This window comes from Euprymna scolopes, chromosome 36, assembly GCF_053919585.1.
Source record: "Euprymna scolopes isolate OS-2025 chromosome 36, ASM5391958v1, whole genome shotgun sequence".
Classification (NCBI taxonomy): domain Eukaryota; kingdom Metazoa; phylum Mollusca; class Cephalopoda; order Sepiida; family Sepiolidae; genus Euprymna; species Euprymna scolopes.
The window spans coordinates 73,726,777-73,748,595 of NC_136517.1; the positions used below are offsets into that span (position 1 = coordinate 73,726,777).

At 33.5% G+C, this 21,819-nt stretch overlaps 1 protein-coding gene across 11 annotated transcripts in view; it reads right to left on the minus strand.

Annotated features, from left to right (window-relative positions):
- Positions 1–21,819, minus strand: part of LOC145260601 (uncharacterized) — a 494,792-nt gene that overhangs the window by 239,099 nt on the left and 233,874 nt on the right. For all 11 annotated transcript variants that reach the window (XM_080118887.1, XM_080118889.1, XM_080118891.1 and 8 more), the window contains one exon: positions 19,411–19,576. In XM_080118887.1, coding sequence (XP_079975013.1) covers positions 19,411–19,576 — 166 coding nt within the window. The remainder of the gene's footprint in view (positions 1–19,410; positions 19,577–21,819) is intronic.

Genomic DNA, 21,819 nt, shown 5'->3' on the forward strand with positions numbered 1-21,819 from the left:
TTGCCTTGGATGTCGACTTTTTCAGAAACGTGTATGAATGTCATTTGGTTCCAAAACTGTCATTAAATTATAGAATGATATGACGTTGATTAAATACTTCATTTAATATTGTATTTAATAATTCTATTGAAAATTAAAAAAAGAAATTCTTTTAAACATTGAGCTTCATCTTCACTTTGAATATTGATTCCTATTCATATCGATTTGAACTTATCTTTACTATTATATAAAAGGAACTTTATGTGTCTAAGTTCGTTCCCTATGGACTCCTAACCAGCTGGGCCGATTTTTAAAAAATTCCACACAGATGTACTGTTCCTGGCAATGGTCTTAAATTTGAATAAGTATTGACAATCGAAAAAAATTGACGAAAGAAGGAACAGACGATTTTGATTAAAGTCAACGCATTATATAGCCTAACATCATAAGTGCATCTGAGTTTTATTACCGCACAAGCAGAAAGGTCTGGCATATAAAATCAACAATAGGCTCTTTGATATGACAGGGGCACGTTTGAAATTAATGCATCTGTTTAGAGCACAACTGAACCATGATACTCGCATTTTAAACTTTAATTCAAACCATTATATAAAAGATAATTTAATAAAATCAACAATAGGTTCTCCACAGTGTAATGTAGACTACAATGTATTGTGGACTAAGTCACTGCAGAGAGGATTAAAAAGTAATTGATTTTACCGATTTTGATGACAATATGGGAGGGTGAAACACTTGTTGATTCTCATTTATTCCCGGGCAACGTCGAGTCTCCCTCTGTGTGTTTGCGCGAATACAATGTAATGTAAATTAACGGCGCATTATGAATATTAGAATATGTTTTGTAAATGTTGATATGTAGTGAATGCATGTATTATATATCTTTTTAAGTTTGTTTTTAATAACTGATCATCAGTATGAATTTTAGAATATATATTCTCAATAACAGTAAGATGAGCATAAATTATTTTCTTTTTCTAAATTTCAATTCAATGCCCCCTCCCCCCCCCAGCCGCAAATATATGTTAGATATAAAAAAATATTAAAACAAATTTCAAATTATGTTAAGTAGTACATTTTTAAAAGGATTAGTGCACCCATGTAAGGATCAATAATATATTTGTGTGATTGGTAAAATCCTAAACTATTGAACTGATCATTATGAATTATGGAATATGTAGTCTAGGCAATGGGGTATGAAATATAGGCACATTATTTTGTTATTTTTTTAAAACTATGCCATTTGCCACTGAAAGCATGCCATATACCCCCCCCCCCCCGCGCGCGCGCGCAAACATTAAAATGTAAAAAAACTAACAGTATATTTATTGCTTATACCCGTCCTGGGATTGGGTATTCTACTAGTTATATATAACCAAAATAAACTCATTCAGTTAATATGAGTTTCATAATAATGTAATAATACAATTAGGGGGGAAAATATATCAGATCAGTCCACAGAGTATTGAACAGTTTTCATATGGCCATCTTTCCACAAACTAATCTGTTTGAATATCTATTAATTTGAATTGATCCAGCAAATAGGTTCAATATTTAACCCCCCCCCCAAAAAAAAAAACTAACTAATCAAATCTAAATCCAGCATTGAATCTTTGTCATTCGAAAGGAAAGAATTACTCGCGAAATATCAAGAAATATTTTGTCAATCCTTCAGAAAATTAAACAATAGTATGTGAAAGATATATATATATATATATATATATATAATTGAAAGATGAATAAGTTTTATCGAAAAAAAATAAAATTGTCTTTGTTTCGAGTTATTTTTTTCATCTCTTTCATCGCTCCGGCCACTGGCGCATTGCAAACAGCCTTCTATATAAAATATCTAAATAAAGAAAAGTTTTAGCCATTGTTAAATCCCAATCCAACAAGCATTGACTATAAAAGATAAGGATCTTGGTAAAAATGGCTAAATGAATAGCAGACAAATTCATTATCTTCGACGCAATAAAAATCACTGTTTATACCCGAGTCGAGATCCAATCATGATAACTGGTGTCATGGGTTGAGGAGGAGATGCTGGAAGAAGAATAATCCAACTGCTGGTAGATGCGATCTTGGCCGCCCACATCAATCGGTTTTACACCAAGCAAACAGAAGACAATAGATGGAATATGCATATGCTCTGTTCAGGCTGTATTCATATTCATTGGATTTAGAGAAGGGAATTTGGCACAAAAATAGCAAAGTTATCAAGTAACATTGGCAAGAATGCAACTCAACTGGAAACAATATTCTTCAGATATGAACTAAAGTGCTTTAGTAAAGGACATAAATATACAGCATTTGTTTGTCTGTTTGTTTTTTACCGATGGGCCACCACTTATTAAGGTGCAATGGCCATTCGAGGATAAGGATTGTTAGTTGGATGATATTTTGACTACTATTCTCATCTTGTTTGTTACTTATTTAACGTTTCAGCCGATGCAACCTCTGACTTTCATGTGTATTTTTTGTACTTAGGAAATCAATACAGAATTTCAAACTTTGGGAAAAAAAAAAAAAAAAAATCAAGATCTTCAGTTGAGATTGAAACCATATCGATAAGTTTTACTGGTTTATTTCATGACTCACCGCTTTCTTGAATAAAATATGACAATGGAAGATCTTTTTCTTTAATAGTTTAGATTATCCTTTCAATATGAACAAAAGTGCTTTAGTAAAAGATATAAAAATACATTTTTCGTTTTATTTTACTGACGAGTAACCACTTATTAAAGCCCAGGAGCCACTCGAGGAAAAGGATTAAAAGGGTTAGTTGGATGATGGTATCTTGTTTACTATTTTCACAACGTTTCAGCCTATGTAATCACTGATCCTCTTTAGGACTCTTCCTTTTGAACTCAAGAAATCAATACAGAATATCAAACTTAAAAGTTATGAAAATTAAAGATTTTTACAATTGGGCATGAAACTATACCAATAAGTTTATTGGGTCATTCCATTAATCACTGCTTTTTTTAATAAAAGATGTCCATTGAACATCAAACCTTAAATGTGAATTTCTTTATCTCTCTCTTATATATATATATATATATATATATATATATATTATCCACATACAGTACTGTTTTGTTGTATCACAACTCATCAGTACGGCTAGGCATACACCTTTCCCCAGTCGTGGATCGAACCTACAACCTTCATGTTGACAGTCGGCAGCTCTAACCATCGGACTACGAATCAGTGTCCAAAGATATTTCTCCTCAAGTGTCTATTAAATTGACACTTGTCCATTGTACAGTGCTTAAACCATCAGTTTATTTACAAACAAACTAATAGTGGGCTTTGCTTATATATATATATATATATATATATATATATATATACTAGCAAGGAGATCCGATGTTGTCCAGGACTGAATGAGAATCAACATATGTTCCACCCTCCCATACATTTATTGTCATCGAAATAGATGAAATTTCTCATTTTTTAATCAAACTGATTGAGTGCCTGCTCTAATTAGGGATTCTCCACTCTGCAGTGTATCGGAAGGGAGCTTCATATGCCTCCCTGCAGTGACTTAGTCCACAATACAATGCCGTGTACATTGCACTGTAGAGAATCTATTGTTGATTTTATTAAATTTAAATAATGGCTTCACTTAAATTTTAAAATGCAAAAGCCAAGTACTATGGTTCAAACATTCATTTCGAACGCTCCCCTTTTTTATAAAAGAATCTACAGTTGATTTTATATGCCGGGCCTTTCTGCTTGTGTGATCATAAAACTTCTCAAATGCACTTGTGACATATGTGTTAAAAGTGTTAATTTGAGTCAAAATTAGACTTTCTTATTTAATCAAATTTTTTTTATTATCAAAGCTTATCGGATGCATTCTGATAAAAGCCCTGCATAAAAACACCCCCAGCCATTTCCGAATCTATAGGGAACGAACTAACACACACACAAAGTTCCTTTTATACATACACTTTTTTTTTTTTGTATTTTTAAGTGATGTGTTACCACTTATCAAGGCCAGTGTATTGGAAACGGTGGGTGAAATGCCCAAGAGGATAGTCGTTTTGGGAGCAAATGTTCACTATTATGTTTCATTGTACATTTATACAAAATCTGTTATTTTCTTTTCAAGTTTTAACACAAGCACTGATGAAATTAACACCAACGAAATCATTAACCTTTGATATCACTGATTGACTAAATAATTGAAAAGATCAATTTAGTTGTAATAACACTGATTCATAGTTTATGTAAATATTAATTTGATTCTATGAAACACGGATCATATATTAACTTGAAGTTCTTGAGCGAATTTGGAATTCAGAAAACAATAGAAGCAGTACCATTAAAAGACATTCTTCTGCAGCAGTTAGTTACCTTAAGAGTTAAATAATGAGGGGCACGAATCGTGAAAAGGGGGGGGGCACAGAAAGTGACATCAGACTTTCCAATTGGGAAGGGGTTGAGGCTGAAACAAATTCTTTTATTTGTAAATTTTTTAACACAAACGTGAAAAGATTAAAGATGGGAGGTTGCCATTATGAAAGAACTTTCATAATGTAATCGAATGAGAATACAAGATTTAAGAAGAATAGATGTGATTCACCTTTAATGACACACAAAACTGAATATGAACAAACGAGAGGGGGGGCATAGTTAGGCGTTACCATTGTATATCTGAAACAATTCTGCATTAATTTTTGGAAAGTTTGGAAGAAAACCGTCTTAAGTCATATGCCATATAGCATTCATACTTCTAAAGGCAAACAATCAAATTTGTATTCGAAATCAAATCCACGGTAGTGTGTATCGATGAATTGAATTTGTAAAGTTCAAAAAGATGATATCCCTTTCAGATGGGGGATGAATCCAGCTCTTGTAGAAAACATATTTAAAAGGTAAACACTTCACCGAATCCACATCCAAAAATGTGTGCACATATACACATAAAAGATTACGAGTATTTTAACATCAAGATCCATTATTCGCTGAGATGAGAAATGCGTGAAAAAATATCATGCTGGATTAAACAGAGTTGAGATGAAAAAAGATAACGAAATACTAATGCCTTTTATGTATGACATGAAAAGAAACTAGAATCTTAGGAAGATCTCCATCATTTCAGTAATTATAGGAGTAACTGGATTCGGTGTGTGTGTGTGTGGGGGGGGGGGGGATAATTAAAAAAAACTACCTGGCAAATATACTCAGTGAACTAAGTACAAGAGAGATATAAACAATTGCACTTAAAGGGACGGTTAGAATCTTATAAAGATCTTTTGGTTGGAATGTATGATATAACAGGTGAATGTCTGGCATCCAGTAGGATGCTCCATCCTCAGATGAGGATGGACCATTCTACTGGAAAATGCCTTAGAAGAAGAAATAATAATAATAATAATAATAATAATAATTATGGGAGATTTATTTTACCGTTGATAAAATCAAATTATCTCCTTAGAAAAACAAAGTATTTATACTCTATATTAACCGTATCTTTAATATCATTTTATGATAATTTCTATAAATAGTTCAAGTGCAATGGACACGATTCTACAGTTAATTTTCACCAATAAAAATAATTGTCACATTCATTTTCAATTCACTCGGTATTACTACTTGGCTACCATTTTTCATCACCAAAATTAAATACAACAAAAACAGCAAACAAAACACATTAACATGTATAGTTTTGTAGAATACTAGCAGGCCGCATGGTGTTGCCCGGCCATAAAATATAGTATTATATAGAGAAACTGAGACATGTGCATGCAAGTTTTTTTTTTTTTTCTAAACAATTCACTTTTTGTAAGTAAAAAAAAAAATACTTGAGCTGAGATTGAAACCAAAACCTAAAGACAGTGAATCAAGTATTAAAACAGCATGGCACGATCTTTAAAAAGTGTTTTCATACCTATTTATTCTTAACATAAGTAATCTGTCATGTGAACAATTCACGCAAATTCGTGAAACTTGACAAACAGATAAAAATCTGATGACCTCCAATTTTTACCCCTTTAGCAGCCCTTTTTTCTGGATAAAAACAGATTAAAAAAATTTTCCATATGTCTGATTACTACATATACCAACTTTCAAGTCTGTAGATCAAACAGTCGTTGAGTGTATAGGTTGACAAGTGTCCTCACACATACACATTCTCACTTTATAGATATATAATAGTATAGTTATACATACACAAAATAAATTTCCTTTTCCATTTTGATTGGGTGATCTAATAATGTTTATTTTTGAACTGTTATCAATTTCTTGGTTTCGATTGGTATATTGTAGCTTCAAGTTTTCATGTTTCAGATATTACTCAAGCGCTTTTAATCTCTTGATCGCCATCATAATATTTTAAAAGACCAATCCCTGTTACCCTGATAACCGACCTTTCAACCTTTAAGGGCAATAGATTAAATACTAAATGGCAACTGGTTCTCCTGACCAACAACTTACCCTTTTAAAGGCAACATATCAACCACGACTGCAAATTGTGAATAACTTGTATCATTCCTGTTGACCAGCCATTCATCCTTAATCCTCGTTCATCACATTCCAGTACTAGCAACAACATTACACTGATGCTAAGGGACCCTCTATCCTGGCAAACCAAAAATCACAGATCAAGGTCCACACATCCTTGTATCTATTTAAAATCTATACAGTTTAAAATTAAATTCCTCTGACAATTTTCCATTTGCTTTTTATGACAATTATAAATAGATAGTTCCTCTCATTTTTTTTTTTACTAAAGTGTCTAACCTCATGGTAAATTCAAAAAGATGATATCCCTTTCAGATGGGGGATGAATCCAGCTCCTGTAGAAAACATATTTAAAAGGTAAACACTTTACTGAATCCACATCCAAAAATGTGTGCACATATACACATAAAAAATTACGAGTATTTTAACATCAAGATCCATTATTTGTTGAGATGGGAAATGCGTGAAAAAAAATCATGCGGGATTAAACAGAGTTGAGATGAAAAAGATAACAAAAAAAAAGAAAGAAAAAAAAAGATTTCTGTAAGTAAGGTCTACAACTTAACATAAAGGAAATTCTGAAAATGGTTTGATTTAATAGATTTTCTTAATCTTATTTGTACAAGAATATTGTTTTCAAATTGGAAAAAATAAAAATTGATACGCATGTATGTTTTTCTTCACAACTTCTATATGTCAGCCAGAGAAGATAGGAGAATAGAGAAAAAAACATGTGCATTTCAAGTACTTGATAGATCTTTATTCAATCTGATGGAAGCACTAAAAATAAAATCAAAAGATAGAAGAGGAGAGAAAAAAAGAAATGAATGAAAATATGTACCTCGTTTTCATTATTAAAAGGATCTGCTTATTAATGTGATCAATATGAATTGTCTAATATGTATCTGTAATGTCCTAATTATCTCCCTTGCTGATTAAATCTTGTGAAGAGGAGATAATTATTGAAGTAATGAACACACATGTAGGAAATCTAAGATGGCTGCTAAATGAAAACGAAGTTTCTCTAACAAAACAGTATCTTTTATATAAACAGGTATAGCATAGAATTACCACTGTGTGAGACTACAGTTAATCTTAACACAATTATGAGTAGAAAATTAAAATTCCTTCAGCTGTTAGACTAATTTACTCCACTCCCTTTCTCTGTTATCAATCCATATGTCTCCTGCTGTAGTTTCCTGTCTTTTTTCACACATTCCCACCCATCTCTCTTCCCCGATGCTATCACAAATACTCATCTGGCATGAAGAATCACATTTTAACTGTCTGAAACATCTGGTAAAAGTTGATTCAATATTTTACACTTTCTGTCACATTATAAGAAACCTTTTCCATTAGCAATTGCCATAGTTAATAGCACCCAACCTGAGAATCCATAATTCAAACTCTTCGGCCTAACATTCATAAGTAATATAAATTGGAACAGGTACATAGAAGATATATATGTCAAAAAGCTACCATTAGCCCATGCAAACTGTATTGTCATCTGGGCTGGTGCACCGACTAGTCTCTCCGTCTTAGACTCTGTTTAAGAAAAAGCTTGGCAACTAATAGATCCCACATGGTCTACAAAGCTCCAACCTTTGTCTCATCACTGCGTCACATTATGTCTGTGTACGTTTTACAAGTACTTCAACGGTATGTGCTCCAATGAACTTGCACTGGTGCCCCTTTGACATATATCCCAGACCAAAATAAAAAATTGGGGCATAATGATTCCTTATTTTGAACACCAGCTGTTTTAGAAAATCTTGATTTTTTTTTTTTTATTTAAAACTAAAAACTATATGTTTTGTCTGTAAATTTTGATGCATTGTAAGAAATAGCTTTTGGATTTTATGCGGTGTTCATGAGAAAAATGTTTCAAGTGGGTGGCATCAAGACTGCATAACTTTGTTTCTGAATTCTTGAGATGAAGATTGATTATTCAGACTATTATTCTCATCTTGATTGTTACTGTAATGGTTCAGCCAATGTAACGTCTGACCATCTTCAGGTGTATCTTGTCGAACTTGGGAATCTTTCTGCCAAATTTGGAAATCTGCACGGGATTTTTTAAAACAGAACTCTTTATTTAATCCACGGGAGTAGCATGCTCTCGTTCTATCAGCCATAATTGGGTGGAAGTTCTAAAATACAATTTGCAATTGTATTTTGAGAATTGCCTACACTGAAGATTGAACCTTCAACCTCCAGAAGAATGTAATGTTACCAAGTACTTTAGTACTTTATTAACTATGCTACGGGTCCTTGTGGACAAGGATCCATAGCATAGTTAATTGAGAGAAGCTATTCATAACAGAAATACAATGAAGAGGGACCTGTTTTGTATGTCTTATTCAACATGATAAATGCAGACTATTGGATTTTTTTTTTTTTTTTTTACTTTTATATTTTTTTTTTCATTTAATTTTTCTTATGTCTTGATTTGTAAAATATTTTACTATTTAAACAATGGGTGACAATGGCTGAAATCAATGACTAAGCAACTGTTGGTATTGCATTATCTTTCAAATAATTTAATTGCTTCAGAATGTTTCACAATTGTTTGATAATATAACGATTAACTAGCAAGTTCTGTATAAACATGCAATTACAATAGAAAACTCTAGATTTCCATAAATTCAGACTATAATGACTAACGTGCAATTATCTACCAAGGTTTTGTGACACACACACAAAAAAAAAAAAATATGTTGCTGCATCTATACATAAACAAAATTATGCGCATGTATACACACACAGTTGTTTTTCAATTTTCTTATCATTTTGTTTCAGCTGAGGATGGATCATCCCACTGGATGTGAAACGTTATTTCATACATTCCAACCACAAGATCTTTTTCAGATTTTAACCGTCCCTTTAAGTGCAATTGTTTGTATCTCTTTTGTACTTAGTTCACTGGGTATATTTGCCAGTTAGTTTTTTTTAAATTATCCCCTCTCCCATACACACACATCGAATCCAGTTGCTCCTATAATTACTGGAATTATAGAGATCTTCCTACGATTCCAATTTCTTTTCATGTCATACATAAAATCTTGGTATTTCGTTATCTTTTCCCTCTAAACTCTGTTTAACCCAGCACCATTGAAGACACCAACATTTAAGGTTTATTCTTTCTCCTAATCCCATAACGGGTTTAATAGCTCCATTTTCTAGGTACGTAGCTGTAGGAAATGGACAGTCATAGTGGATGGTGTATGACTTATTTCCAACTGTTTTTTTTTGGTAAACATGTGCGCACATACACACGCACACATACACGTGTGTGTATGCATACATACATGTACATTTGTAATAACCTGAAACTTGAATATAAGATAAAAAATATGAGATAATAAATTTATTTCAAAATATGTGTATGTACATATAAGTACACTAGAGAAAATATTAAGTTGGCCAAAATGCCTGTGTGCTTTTGGAATTTCATCTTTCCAGCCAACTAAAGATCGTTTCATATTCCTATTCTTCAAATCCTGTAATTGGTGCAAGTTGAAATCTGTGTATAATAAGCCTCCAAGCATAGGAGTTCTCACCTTTTTGCTTGTATGTCAGACCTTGAAATAGAAGATGAAGCAGAACACTACCAACATCCGATACTTTTTTTACTACAAAAAACGAAGGTAAGCTACAGAAACCTGCATAAAGTTATGCCATGTGTATTGGGGAGAATGACAGGATGATGTGCATTTGTTGAAAATGTGAGTTGTCCCCCTTTGTATAAAAAGATTAGATCAAAAATTAAAAAGTAGGAATGAACTTATGAAAGAGTGGAAATAGAGAAATGAGTGGATAATTTAATAGTTTCTGAGCAATGATTGTAATAATAATGATTGTAATAATAATGATTGTAATAATGATTGTAATAATAATGATTGTAATAATAATGATTGTAATAATAATGAAAGTAATGATGTTACTGCTAATAAAAATAGTGATGAAGATAACCTATTCCATAGCAAATGGTAAATTCTGAATTAAATTAAATGAGGGAGAGGCTTAGTGTAACATTACAGTTACAGACAAACAAACAAACAAACAGACAAAAGAAACTAAAATCCGGGTCAGCATTTTTTTTCTTTTTTAAAAGTTTTTATTACTTTCCCCATCTCAACACCATTTAAAAATCTCTCGCCATCAGCCATCTCGCCCAGTGTACATTTTTCTTCTTGATTCGGCCATAGCCAGCCCATTCTCATCCTCGACTTTACATGCCGTTTTTCTCCGATGTTGACTTTCTTCCTCCTGAGCACGTGGTGCCCTTTTTCTTTTTTTCCTCTCATACACACTTTCTAATTTGCATATGCGCATTTTTTGGTTACAGTTGCTACTAATCTCTTTGCAGGCCAGCTATCCTTTGCTGCTGCTGATGATATTTTCCTACATGCTTATATGCACTATGTTAAATTAGAACTAATTGAGATCCCCCCCTTCCCTATACATGATCGGAAGATGTAACAGAATTTTCCAGTTGTCTCAAATGTCCTCATGAGAAATGAAATCACAATACGATTGAAGTGATTTATGTTATAAGGGGCATAACTATGTATCGAACCGGATACGAAACAGGATATAAAAGAGCTACCATTTTAAGGTAGGGGCGTCTTGTCTTGTTTGAAGCCTTGCGTCCTACCAGTCTCGCGTCTTGCACACAACAAGTGTACTCCAGTTAACCAAGCTTCCCAGGGACAAGCGTTTAGTTCTCACACGCTAAGTTCCTTTTTCTTTACCTTTATTTACATTTATCTAACTTCAAAAGCAAGTAGCCATTTTGTATTTGTATTATTACGGAGTACTAATAAACGTTTTTGTTACGCATCTCACTCAGCATATTTTGTCATATTATTATATACCGTAGAAACAGGATATAACAATTTAAAACAATGTTTTACTCTTGCATGGTTTCACAGCTGTAAAGGATGACTAGCAAAAAGTTTTCAAAGAAAAGTGAGTAATAGTTAACGAGAAATTGGAAATATGTCCCGATTTAGAGTTTGGCCAGAATTCCATTTGACCACTTGAGAAAATAGTCTTTCTTCATATATAAGGTTCTCTGCTGTGGTTATGACTCAAAGGAGTTCTAAATTTAATGACTGTTCAGATATGGGGATTCTCTAGATAGATTTTTTATTTTTATGGATTGGCAGAAGATTAGCCTCGTCAAGTGAATGCTGGCTAGCCATTATCTCCAGAGATCTTTCTAGAGCGATATCTGTATACATTCAAGTAGATTGGCAGGGGAGGTCAGCCAACGTTGACCCTCATCACACAACATAAATAGACGAGCATGGTTCATGGTCAGTTTGGCTTTCTGAGATCTAACAGTCAATTGAGCTTGTGTGCATTTCCAAGACCTTATTGACACTGTGACCCATGTTGGAATTGAACAATGACTTTAGATCAGCAAACAAGTGAACGCTTATGGCCTGTGTACTGAATGCACACAGCACATTTGCGATACTATAGACATCCCCTTCTACCTATTAAAAAAAAAAAAATCTTAGGAAGTTAAAAAAAAAAAAAAAAAAAAAAAGAGGGGGGGATCTAAAACAAAAGGAAAATATAAGTTGATAAGCAGAACAAAAGTATAGGAAAAGTTAGAAGAAAGACAATGGGTAGAGAAGTGGTTCACCAAGGGGCACAAAGGCAGCTGAAATAGGATTGTTAATCAAGGTGTAGCAGGAACTGGGACAAAGGACTGGCCATAGAGGTCAATTTAGTTTTGCAACAGTGTATGACAGTTAAGGACAGTTTATGGGCAGTTTTGAGTTTGCAGCAGTTGAAAGCAAGTTGTGGCTCAGAGCAGATGGGGAGATGAATGTATCAACTAATTGACGAACATTGTCTCTAACATCTTTACTGTTAACTATCCCTGAAGATAGATCTGCACGGATCTGAAATACTCGAGGGGGGTAGCATATTTGGCGGTTTACATCAGTCAGTTTTTGCCAGAAACCAGAAAACTAACAGGAAACATGAGAAAGGATCAGAACCAAAATATGCAGATGGGAATTGTCAATATTATTTAAAATTAAACATGCTTAAAGGAAAGAATGCTGTCTCTCTCTCTCTCTCTCTCATATATATATATAGTGATTCCATGCTCAGAATTCATACTTGCTTTGTGTACTTGAATACATAACACTGATGGATGCTATGACTTGTTCCAAGTTCTTACTTTTCAAGTACCATGGTTCTTACTTTTCAAGAAAGACAAGGTTTGCTGCTGAGTCTGAGTGTTGGGAGAGGGCGGAGTGTGTGGGAAAGAGGTAAGCGATGGTGGTGGTGTTTAAGAAGAACCTAATTCTTTTGGCACCAGTCAGAAGGGATTGTGTGAAGCATCCTTTGACAATGATTCTGTTGGTGGAGAACAACCGTATCCTAACCCCACCCACCTTTTTCTTCTCATTCCATCCAACCATTATGACACACCAAGAGACTGGCTTTCAAAGGAAATAGAAAAAGAAAGTAGCAATGAAAAAGGAGGTGGGAGGGAAGGGCCATACAATCTGTGTGCGTTGAAGAGGTAGGGATGGAGGTGGACATTCCCCCCTCCTAAAAAGCAAGGAGTCAAAAACTAATTTATTCATGTGCAGGAGGGGGGTGCAAGGGTGTAAAAAAACAATAACCTGTTCCACCCTCGTGAGCAACAGACACACGTTTCTGTTATCCAGCCAACAGAAGAGGATTTTCCAAAAATAAGAATCCTCGTGGGAACATACATAAGATATGCTTATCATAATTGAACAGAATATCATTTTTTTTTTTTTTTTTTGCTATAAAATATTTATTGGTCATAAAACGTATTTACAATGTAACAATTCATAAAACCTACTAGTTTTTTTTATAGGCTGTCAATTATGATAGCAATAGTGTTGAATATATTAGTATTGTAATTCTAATTGAAATATTACTATAAGATCAATTTTTCGTGTGTGTATGTGTGTTTCTTAGCTCTACAAGGCTTACATTCTTTGTAATTTACCACATACTAATTATATATTGAAATTATTAAAACAAATTATTTAAAACCCATGGGGATATGTTATGAAATAGGTACAACACAATAAGTTATCTAACTTTGTAGCTATTTATCTATCTATTGATCTAGTTATCTATCCATCTTGATCTATCTAACTGGAGAGGTACACAAGAGATGGATATGATGATGTTTTCATAAAACCTGTCAAAATATAACAAAGCTAGATTATAGACAAGTTTACTGGAAGCATCTTATCAGCAGATCAGAACTACGTGCAAGTCACATGGATCAGGTTAGCTGGGGATGAGTTGGAACTTGGACATGGTGAACAGTGGTTGGCTTAATGATTGTCTCCTCCCCCTTTTGGGAGAGAGGTGACAGGTCTCTTAAAGACCACAAGAAAATAACTCACTTTCCATGTTCATCTGCATTGAAATCTGGGAAAGTGAATAAAAAACTAGAACCAATTATCGTCTTGGAGTGAATGTCTTTTGTCCAACTGGTTCCAGCCCCTCCAAGAAGATGAAATTCCAGATGGACCAGTGAATATAAGGTATGTCGGATATATGACACACACACACACATATAAATGTAGACGATCACGGAACATAAAACGTGTATAAATACATCACACAACATAAATAGACGAGCACGGTTCAAAAAGTGAAGAACCACTAAAGACATTAGTAACACATTAAAACACGTCACAAACACAGAACGTATAAACCCGTTTAGATGGGTGCCATTCATGTTAGCATAACGTAACAGATAGAACCGCCTTTACAACTTCATATATATTCTATTTTGATTGAATTTTAATAAAATCTATGAAACATTCTGAGGAAGCCAATAAAAGTGGTCCCAAATCTCTACATTACTTACTATGTGCTGAATATCTATATGCTTCCACCTCTAACTGATTCATGGTGAAAAAAACTTAAAATTTCAAATATGTATATATCTGATTTTAATGAAATTCAAGCCATAGTGACAAGGCACCAATTTGGAGAGTTTTTCAAGATTTTTGCTTCATCCAACTATACTAAGGGGTGAACCGTAAGGAGAGGGGCCAGGAATACAAAGAAAGTAATATAGTGCTATATGGGCATAGTGAAAAAGTATATTGTAGTTTCTCATTCAATCCGGGTCTTCCTACTAATAGTCTGTAAACAATAGTTTCACCACATTTGAGTTACAAGAATCTGACAGGTACGACTACTTTGAGTTAAAGGGGACCCCAAGATTAATGGTAGCTAAGGAACAATTCTCTGAAAACTTCAAATACATAGTAATGATCCTTATTCAATCAGAGTAACGTTGGGTCTTCCTACTAGTGTGTGTGTATTTGCTAGGACAATTAATCAGGAAAAATATTAAAGATATGATTCACTTTATATTCAGTTCAGCGTTCCAGAAAAAGTTTAAAATTTAGCCCTTGTTGTAAATGCTGCTCTTGCTCTACAGATTAGTTTTGTGACGTTTTAAAGAATACAAGATACAGGGAAGGGAGGGGGGTGATAAAAAGAACAAAAATTTTCAAATCTATTTAGTCTTTGGGGATAATGGAATCGGAAATTTTTTTTGTCTATTTTCCGATGCCAAAAACGATTCTTTTAATTATCTTTTCTTTTTTTTTATTTGATTTTGTTTAAAACAAAATCTTCCATTGCTGATCGTAATAATATTTACTGATTTTAAACTTCCAAGAAAACTAAAATCTATAGATTACTCCTTAACAAAAGTGTTTTTATGTTTGAGAAAAGTATATGCACATTCAAGATGTGTTTTTACAGCAATTGGAAGAAAATATTCATTTTGTAGTTAAATATTTAGAGATTTATAAAAAATTGGAATCGGGGAAAAATACTGGAATCGTCCCATCACTAATATATATTATTTAATATCTTGTCAATCAGGCATGGGATTTCAAAATTCTTCTGATGATCAAAGTGTTATGTATACTGATCAATCATATAAAATTAATTATAGATTGATCCATTATATAAAAATTTTTGTTTCTTAATGTTAATCTTTTAAAAAGTTTAATTCAACATTCATAAAGTACTATTTGGATTATTCAATGATTATTCAAACTACTGTTTTCATCTTGAATGTTATTCACACAATGTTTCGGTTGATGTGACCTCCAACCTTCTTCAAGTGTATCTTGTTGAACTCAAGAATCTTTCTGCTGAACTCAGGAACCTGCAGAGAATTTTTAACAGAATCCTTTATTTAATCCATGACATCAGGACAGTATTCAGAAGTGACTTAACTCTCTGAAAACATCTTGTATGAGTAAATCCTTCCATGGAGAAAATCATGACTACAAACAGTGTATATGAGATTCCATGTAAATGCGGAAACCACACAATGGCGAGACATGTTGCCTACTACAAACTTAGAAATTTCCCCCACTCTATATCTGTGCCTAAATCAAAACGCGGATTCCATGAAGAAAGCTTTCTTAGAACTGCACACCTGTGGAACTCTGTTCCGTCTGCCTGCTTCCCACCTGACTACAACTTGGATGTCTTCAAGTCCAACGTTAACAAATTCCTAATGAACCGCCCCCTTAAGTAAACACTTCATCAAATCTCCACACTAACGTAATGTACTTGCAATAACCCTTATCCCTGAGTGGATTCCGGGCCTTGATAAGTGGTGATCACTGTGTAAAAAAAAAATAAAATAAAATAAAACCACAGATGAATACTTATCCAACTGCAGCAGTATTTAAATGTGTACATGTTCCTCTTTCTTCTGGAAAGCAGGAGTGAGTGGTTGTGCTTTGAAGGCCAGATCATGTATGTATGTTGCAAAAAGAAAAATACAAACCTCAGAAAGTATTGTTTTTTATTTTTTTAGTCACGGGAGGGGGGGGGCGTCACTGCTTATTAAAGCCAAAGGCCACTCTAGGATAAGGGTTAACGAGTGTTAGGTAGACAATGAGACGACATTGTAATGATCAGCAATGGTGGAACTTGGGTAGGGTTTGATTATATCAGAGTATGGCTCAACAAGAACTTATTTACATTAGATTTGAAAACGACTGTTATAGTCAGCTGGGAAGCAGCCCCACTATTGTATTCCATAGACGGACAGCTCTAGAAAAGAAACTTTGCTCAAAGAGTTTACATATAGTTTTAGGTAGACGGTCATCTTACCACAATAACTGCCTTAAAGTGATTTAAAAAAAAAAAAAAAAAAAAAAAATTAGGTGCCATCAACTAGAATCGAAACCAAAACATTTAACATTTTAACCATAATCTGTACTGTTTGAGCATTCGTTAAACGAACAAAACAGTTAAAAAAAAAAACAAAAAAACTTTAACATATAAATGTATATATTTGTGCATGTATACAAGAACACTTTAAGTCGACTTATGCCTGCAAATTTCTGATTTTTTCAATTTTAACCCCTTAGCAGCTATTTTTACTGACTAAAGACCCACAAAAGAATGATCCACAAAATATGCAATCATTTGACTCGCCTTACATCTCTGTGACCTTGCATCTAAAGAGATACACATTGAAAAAAAATGGAGTAGTTTCTGAGAAAAAGTAGAACAAACAGTCAGGCAGACTGAGAGAAATATAACAAATTTTTTAATGCAGTTGCTAGATGTAAGAGATTGTAATGTTTAGTTTACTTTATATGCAAGGAGGTAAAAAAGGAATTGGAAGCCCTTTGGAAAAAATCAAATATCTCTCATCTTTGTGATATTGTAACTATAGGCATTAGATATCAATGATATTCCCAAAATTTTAGTTTGTTCGGGGTATTTTTAAAGGTTTTTAAGGGTCATAATATGGGCATAACCTTTCATTTGAAAATTCAAATATATCAAATTTGCATTGAATTTGATCCATATTCACTGAATACCAATTGAGCAAGATTTCCTGAATTTTAATTATTTCTTAAGACTCCTTATGTTTAAGCCTTAAATTTTAAACATTTCTAGAAATCCAAATCATGTATTTTGGTCAAAATTAAAATAAAAATTCTAGAATAAGGTTTAATATTATATCATTTTTATCTTTGTAATTGGGGACATAAAAGTGGTATAAAACTGTTCTGTTTGTGAGGGAGGGCTTAATATTGTCAGTTCTGGGATGTGTATTGTTTTAGGTAAATAAAGAATGAATTAAATGTTAAATATTCCATAGATGATTTCAATATGCTCTGATCCTTGCTAACAAATATTCAAGGGAAATAAATCATGGATAGAACAAAATATCTTCACACAAACAAAGTATGAATAAAATTCAAAGATATTAAGCATTTAGCTTTTTACTGATCAAAATTGTGGCTATCTTTAAAGGAATTTGTTGGTCCCCCGACAAAAGGAGGGTGGACCTATAAATTCATCTTTGTCTGTTCATCTGTCCGCACTTTTCTCAATTATACCTTAGAATTTTTGGAAATTTTGCACAAACATTAAACATGATATGAGTTAAAAAGTGACAGAACAGATTTTCCAGGAAAACTCAGGCTGCCCCTCTAGAGGTGTCTTTTGGGTTAAAATGGCTAAAATTGACTCTTGTGCTTATTAAAAAAAAAAAAAATTTATGCCTTGGATTTTTATAAAACTTTCTGAAAAGTAACTAACTAATTTCTATATAATTTTGTTTGTCTATACTTCGCGATAACTCTTGGATGTGCCCCAAGGGCTCTTTTAGGGCTAATAAAAGCACTCCATTTTTGTGACTATTTTAGTAATTTTTTTATGTCTAATTCACTGCACTCATGGCGGACCATGCATGCTTCATTTTTGTTTTTATGAAAATCGCTAGAGACAAGGAGTGAAGTCATTAGTGTAAGGAACTCACAAGAACAAGAGATGATTATCACAAACACAGGAAATGCCTATCAATCTTAGTTTTGAGGTAGAAGGAAGACAGTAAGCAGGAAAAGAGTTCCATAAACTTGCAATTCTTGGAAAGAAGCTAATGGAATAAGTATGCATTACAATGAGGTATCAAAACATTAGATCAACAATCAAACGAGCTGGAGCAGGAAGAGATCAGGCAATTTTTAACACATTTCATATTAATATTTATAAAAAAGACTGAGACTAGCAACATCACATACGTGAGAGAGGTTGCAATGAAGAGGAAAGGTTGGGGCCCAATCAGATTACAGATACGTTTCTGCAATTTATCAAGAATCCTGAAATGGGATGGGGATTCACCAGCCAAATATGATAACAGTACTCCATCTGGACAGGAGCTGCTAGAAAGACTGTATCCTAACTTGACAGAGTTCAAAATAGACTTCATAGCCTAGTAAGGGATGCCCTTTTCTCTTCCTTGCCATCTCTTTTTAACAGAAGAGACATTGCAAGCCTGTCTCTGCTTTATCGTTATTTTCATGGCAAGTGCTCATCTGAACTCCAATCTATGGTCCCCTTCTGGCTTGACTTTCATGAAAAACACTCATGTATCTGAAACCGCTATCAATAATTTCCTCCACTCTTTATCTGTGCCTAAACCTAAACATAGATTCCATGAGCAAAGCATCTTTCTTAAAACTGAACGCCTGTTGGACTCTTCTGCTTGCCTGCTTTCCAGCTGACTACAATTTCATTGTCTTCAAGTTCAATATAAACAAATTCTTCATGAGCAGTCCCCTTCAGTAATTCAATTTACCAAATTTCCACTACTAACGATTACTACGATATTGTCACATTGACTACTGTACACATTAACCGTTATCCTCAAGTGGCCTCCGAGCCTTGATAAATGGTGACTCCTATGACCAAAAAAAAGAATACAGAATAGATTTGTAAAAATAGAGAATGGCCCCAGGTGTGAGAATGCATTTAGAGCTATAGAGAACCGATTTTATAAGAAGCAGAAAGAGTAATGGATCTGAAGTATGAAAGATTTGATGGGAAAGAAAAAAAAAGAAAAATAAAAACGTTTGTACTTACATCCGAGGTTATCTAATGCAGTAAGCATCGCTTGGGCAAAGTTATCAGCATCTTCTTTGCTTGTGAAGTTTAAGCCATATACTTGTCGGTTGTCCCGCCACTGATGGAAAGTGGCGGTTGCTTTATTATACTTTAAACCTTTCAAAATTGCACAATTTATTACAACCTGAAACAAAAGAAAAACAAAAATTTTTAATTTCTAAAATTCATGGACGATCTTTTATGCAAATTCAAACTTGAAATACTTGTTGAAACAACATTTGAGATTATATAGTGTGGTCGCTAGAAGAGCGGGAAATTTAAGGTTGTAAATTTTATTGTTTCAATTTTATTGCATCTGGCTTATTCACTTCTTCAGACATTTAGAGGAGAGATAGAGATGGATATCTATCATATTGAAGGAACTTTGTGTGTGCATGCGCACGAGTTCGTTCCTTATAAATTCAAAAACGGTTGAGACAATTTTGATGAAATTTCATAGGAAGGGATTTTATGTGTCTGGCAGTGTTCTAAGATAGGTTTTATATCAGAATGTCTTCAATAAATATTGATAATCAATAATCAAAATAATCTGATGAAAGAAGGAACAAGCAATTTTGACCAAAGTTAACACCTTAAGACAGCCTAACATTACATTTGATGGTTTGGTTGCTTTGTTTTATGGCATATCAACCCTTTTCAGGTTATTTAATGTCGAATCCAGTTATTTTGTAGAAGGTTTTTATTCTAGCTCTTTGTATCTTCAATCACGAGTTTATAGTGGTTGGTCCGTGGATTTTATTGCATATTATCTGGCAGTGTGAAACATTCATTGATCATCATTCACTCCCGAGAAACGTTGGGTCTTCCTGCTAGTATATAGATAGAAAGAGAATAGAGCTCTCACACACACACACACTCACACATTCTTGCTTGAATAAAATTACTTTCATTTTTTGTGAAACCTGAACAGTCAGTAAACCAACAAAATTTCGGTGTCATCCTTTTTTTTTTTTTCTATAAACTTTTGCAAAAATTTATTTTTTTATGTGCCATCCTGTAGAACCACTTTGAGAAGAATCAAATACAATGTGTGCAGGAAGAGTTTTAAAATGTTTTTCTTCTTTGAATATTTACAGATGGGAAAGTATTACTATGCCGATCCCATCCAGTCCAACCCAACTTCAACCCCTCCCTCCAATTTTTAACCTCAATCCTTTCCAGAACAACCTGTCCCTAAAGCTGCTTTCGAAAGTGCTATAGACACTTAACAAGCAGACGATGTTTACAATCATCATTTTGATGAACCCAAACGAAGATCCTTAAGAAATATTATCAGAAAAGACATTAAAAACCACATTCATAATAATTTCATACAAACAAAACATGGGATGACATTACTATTGAGATTTCTGTGTCATTTTTGCAATGAAAACATTTATATTACCACTAACAAGGCGCCCAACATTGCCAAATTGTAAACTACGCTTAAATATGATCTTTTAATTTATGCAGATTTCGTATTTATTATTATAAAGCCAATTTTCTTAGTATATTGTACCCAATATATAGTGGTGATTTCAGAAGAAAGAAATACAATTTGGTGCCATCAGCTAGAATCGAAACCAAAACATATACTGTCCCAGTCTTAGTTATCATTTGAGCTATCGTCAGATGGATACAAAATAGTTAAAAATGAACTGATTTTAATGTATGAATGTATATTTTCACATATGTACAAGAACACTTTAAGTCGACTTACGCCTGCCAAGTTTAAATTTTTTTTCAAATTTGATCCCTTAACAGTTATTTTTATTAGCTTATGAATGTATATATATATATATATATATATATATATATATATATAAACATAGTCTATGTAAAAAACATCCTATCATTTGACCTGCCTTGTGCAATTTTGCAATCTTTCGTCTTGAAGGAGATGCACTTTGAAAAAAAAAAAAAAAAAAAAAAAAAAATGGAAATAGACAGTCAGACATAGTGAGTTTTATAAATTAGATTTAGTCACGGTTCAGGGAGCTGCTGCCATTAATAACTAGCAGAGTGTTACCACAATCAACCAAGCAAAATATCTATCAGGTATGCATATGCACTATGATGATGTAAGGAAGTGAAACCTGGCTAGTGAGGTTTGAGGACATGCGTTGCATGAAGAGAATTGATATGAGAATAATATGATGGATGTATATTGTGTCTTAAAGAACGGCTTAGTTCTGATAACCTCAGAGGAAGATTGAATCTGGGCAATATAGGGAGACGTGTGCAGTAAACTTTGATAGTATGGTTAGACTGAAAGAAAGGGTGAAAGCTTTTGGGTTAATAGGTGTAGAACAGTTGAGGTAACAGGTTCAGTTCACAGAGGAAGATCAAGAGAAATATGCGAAGAAGTGATAAGGATGGATTCGAGAG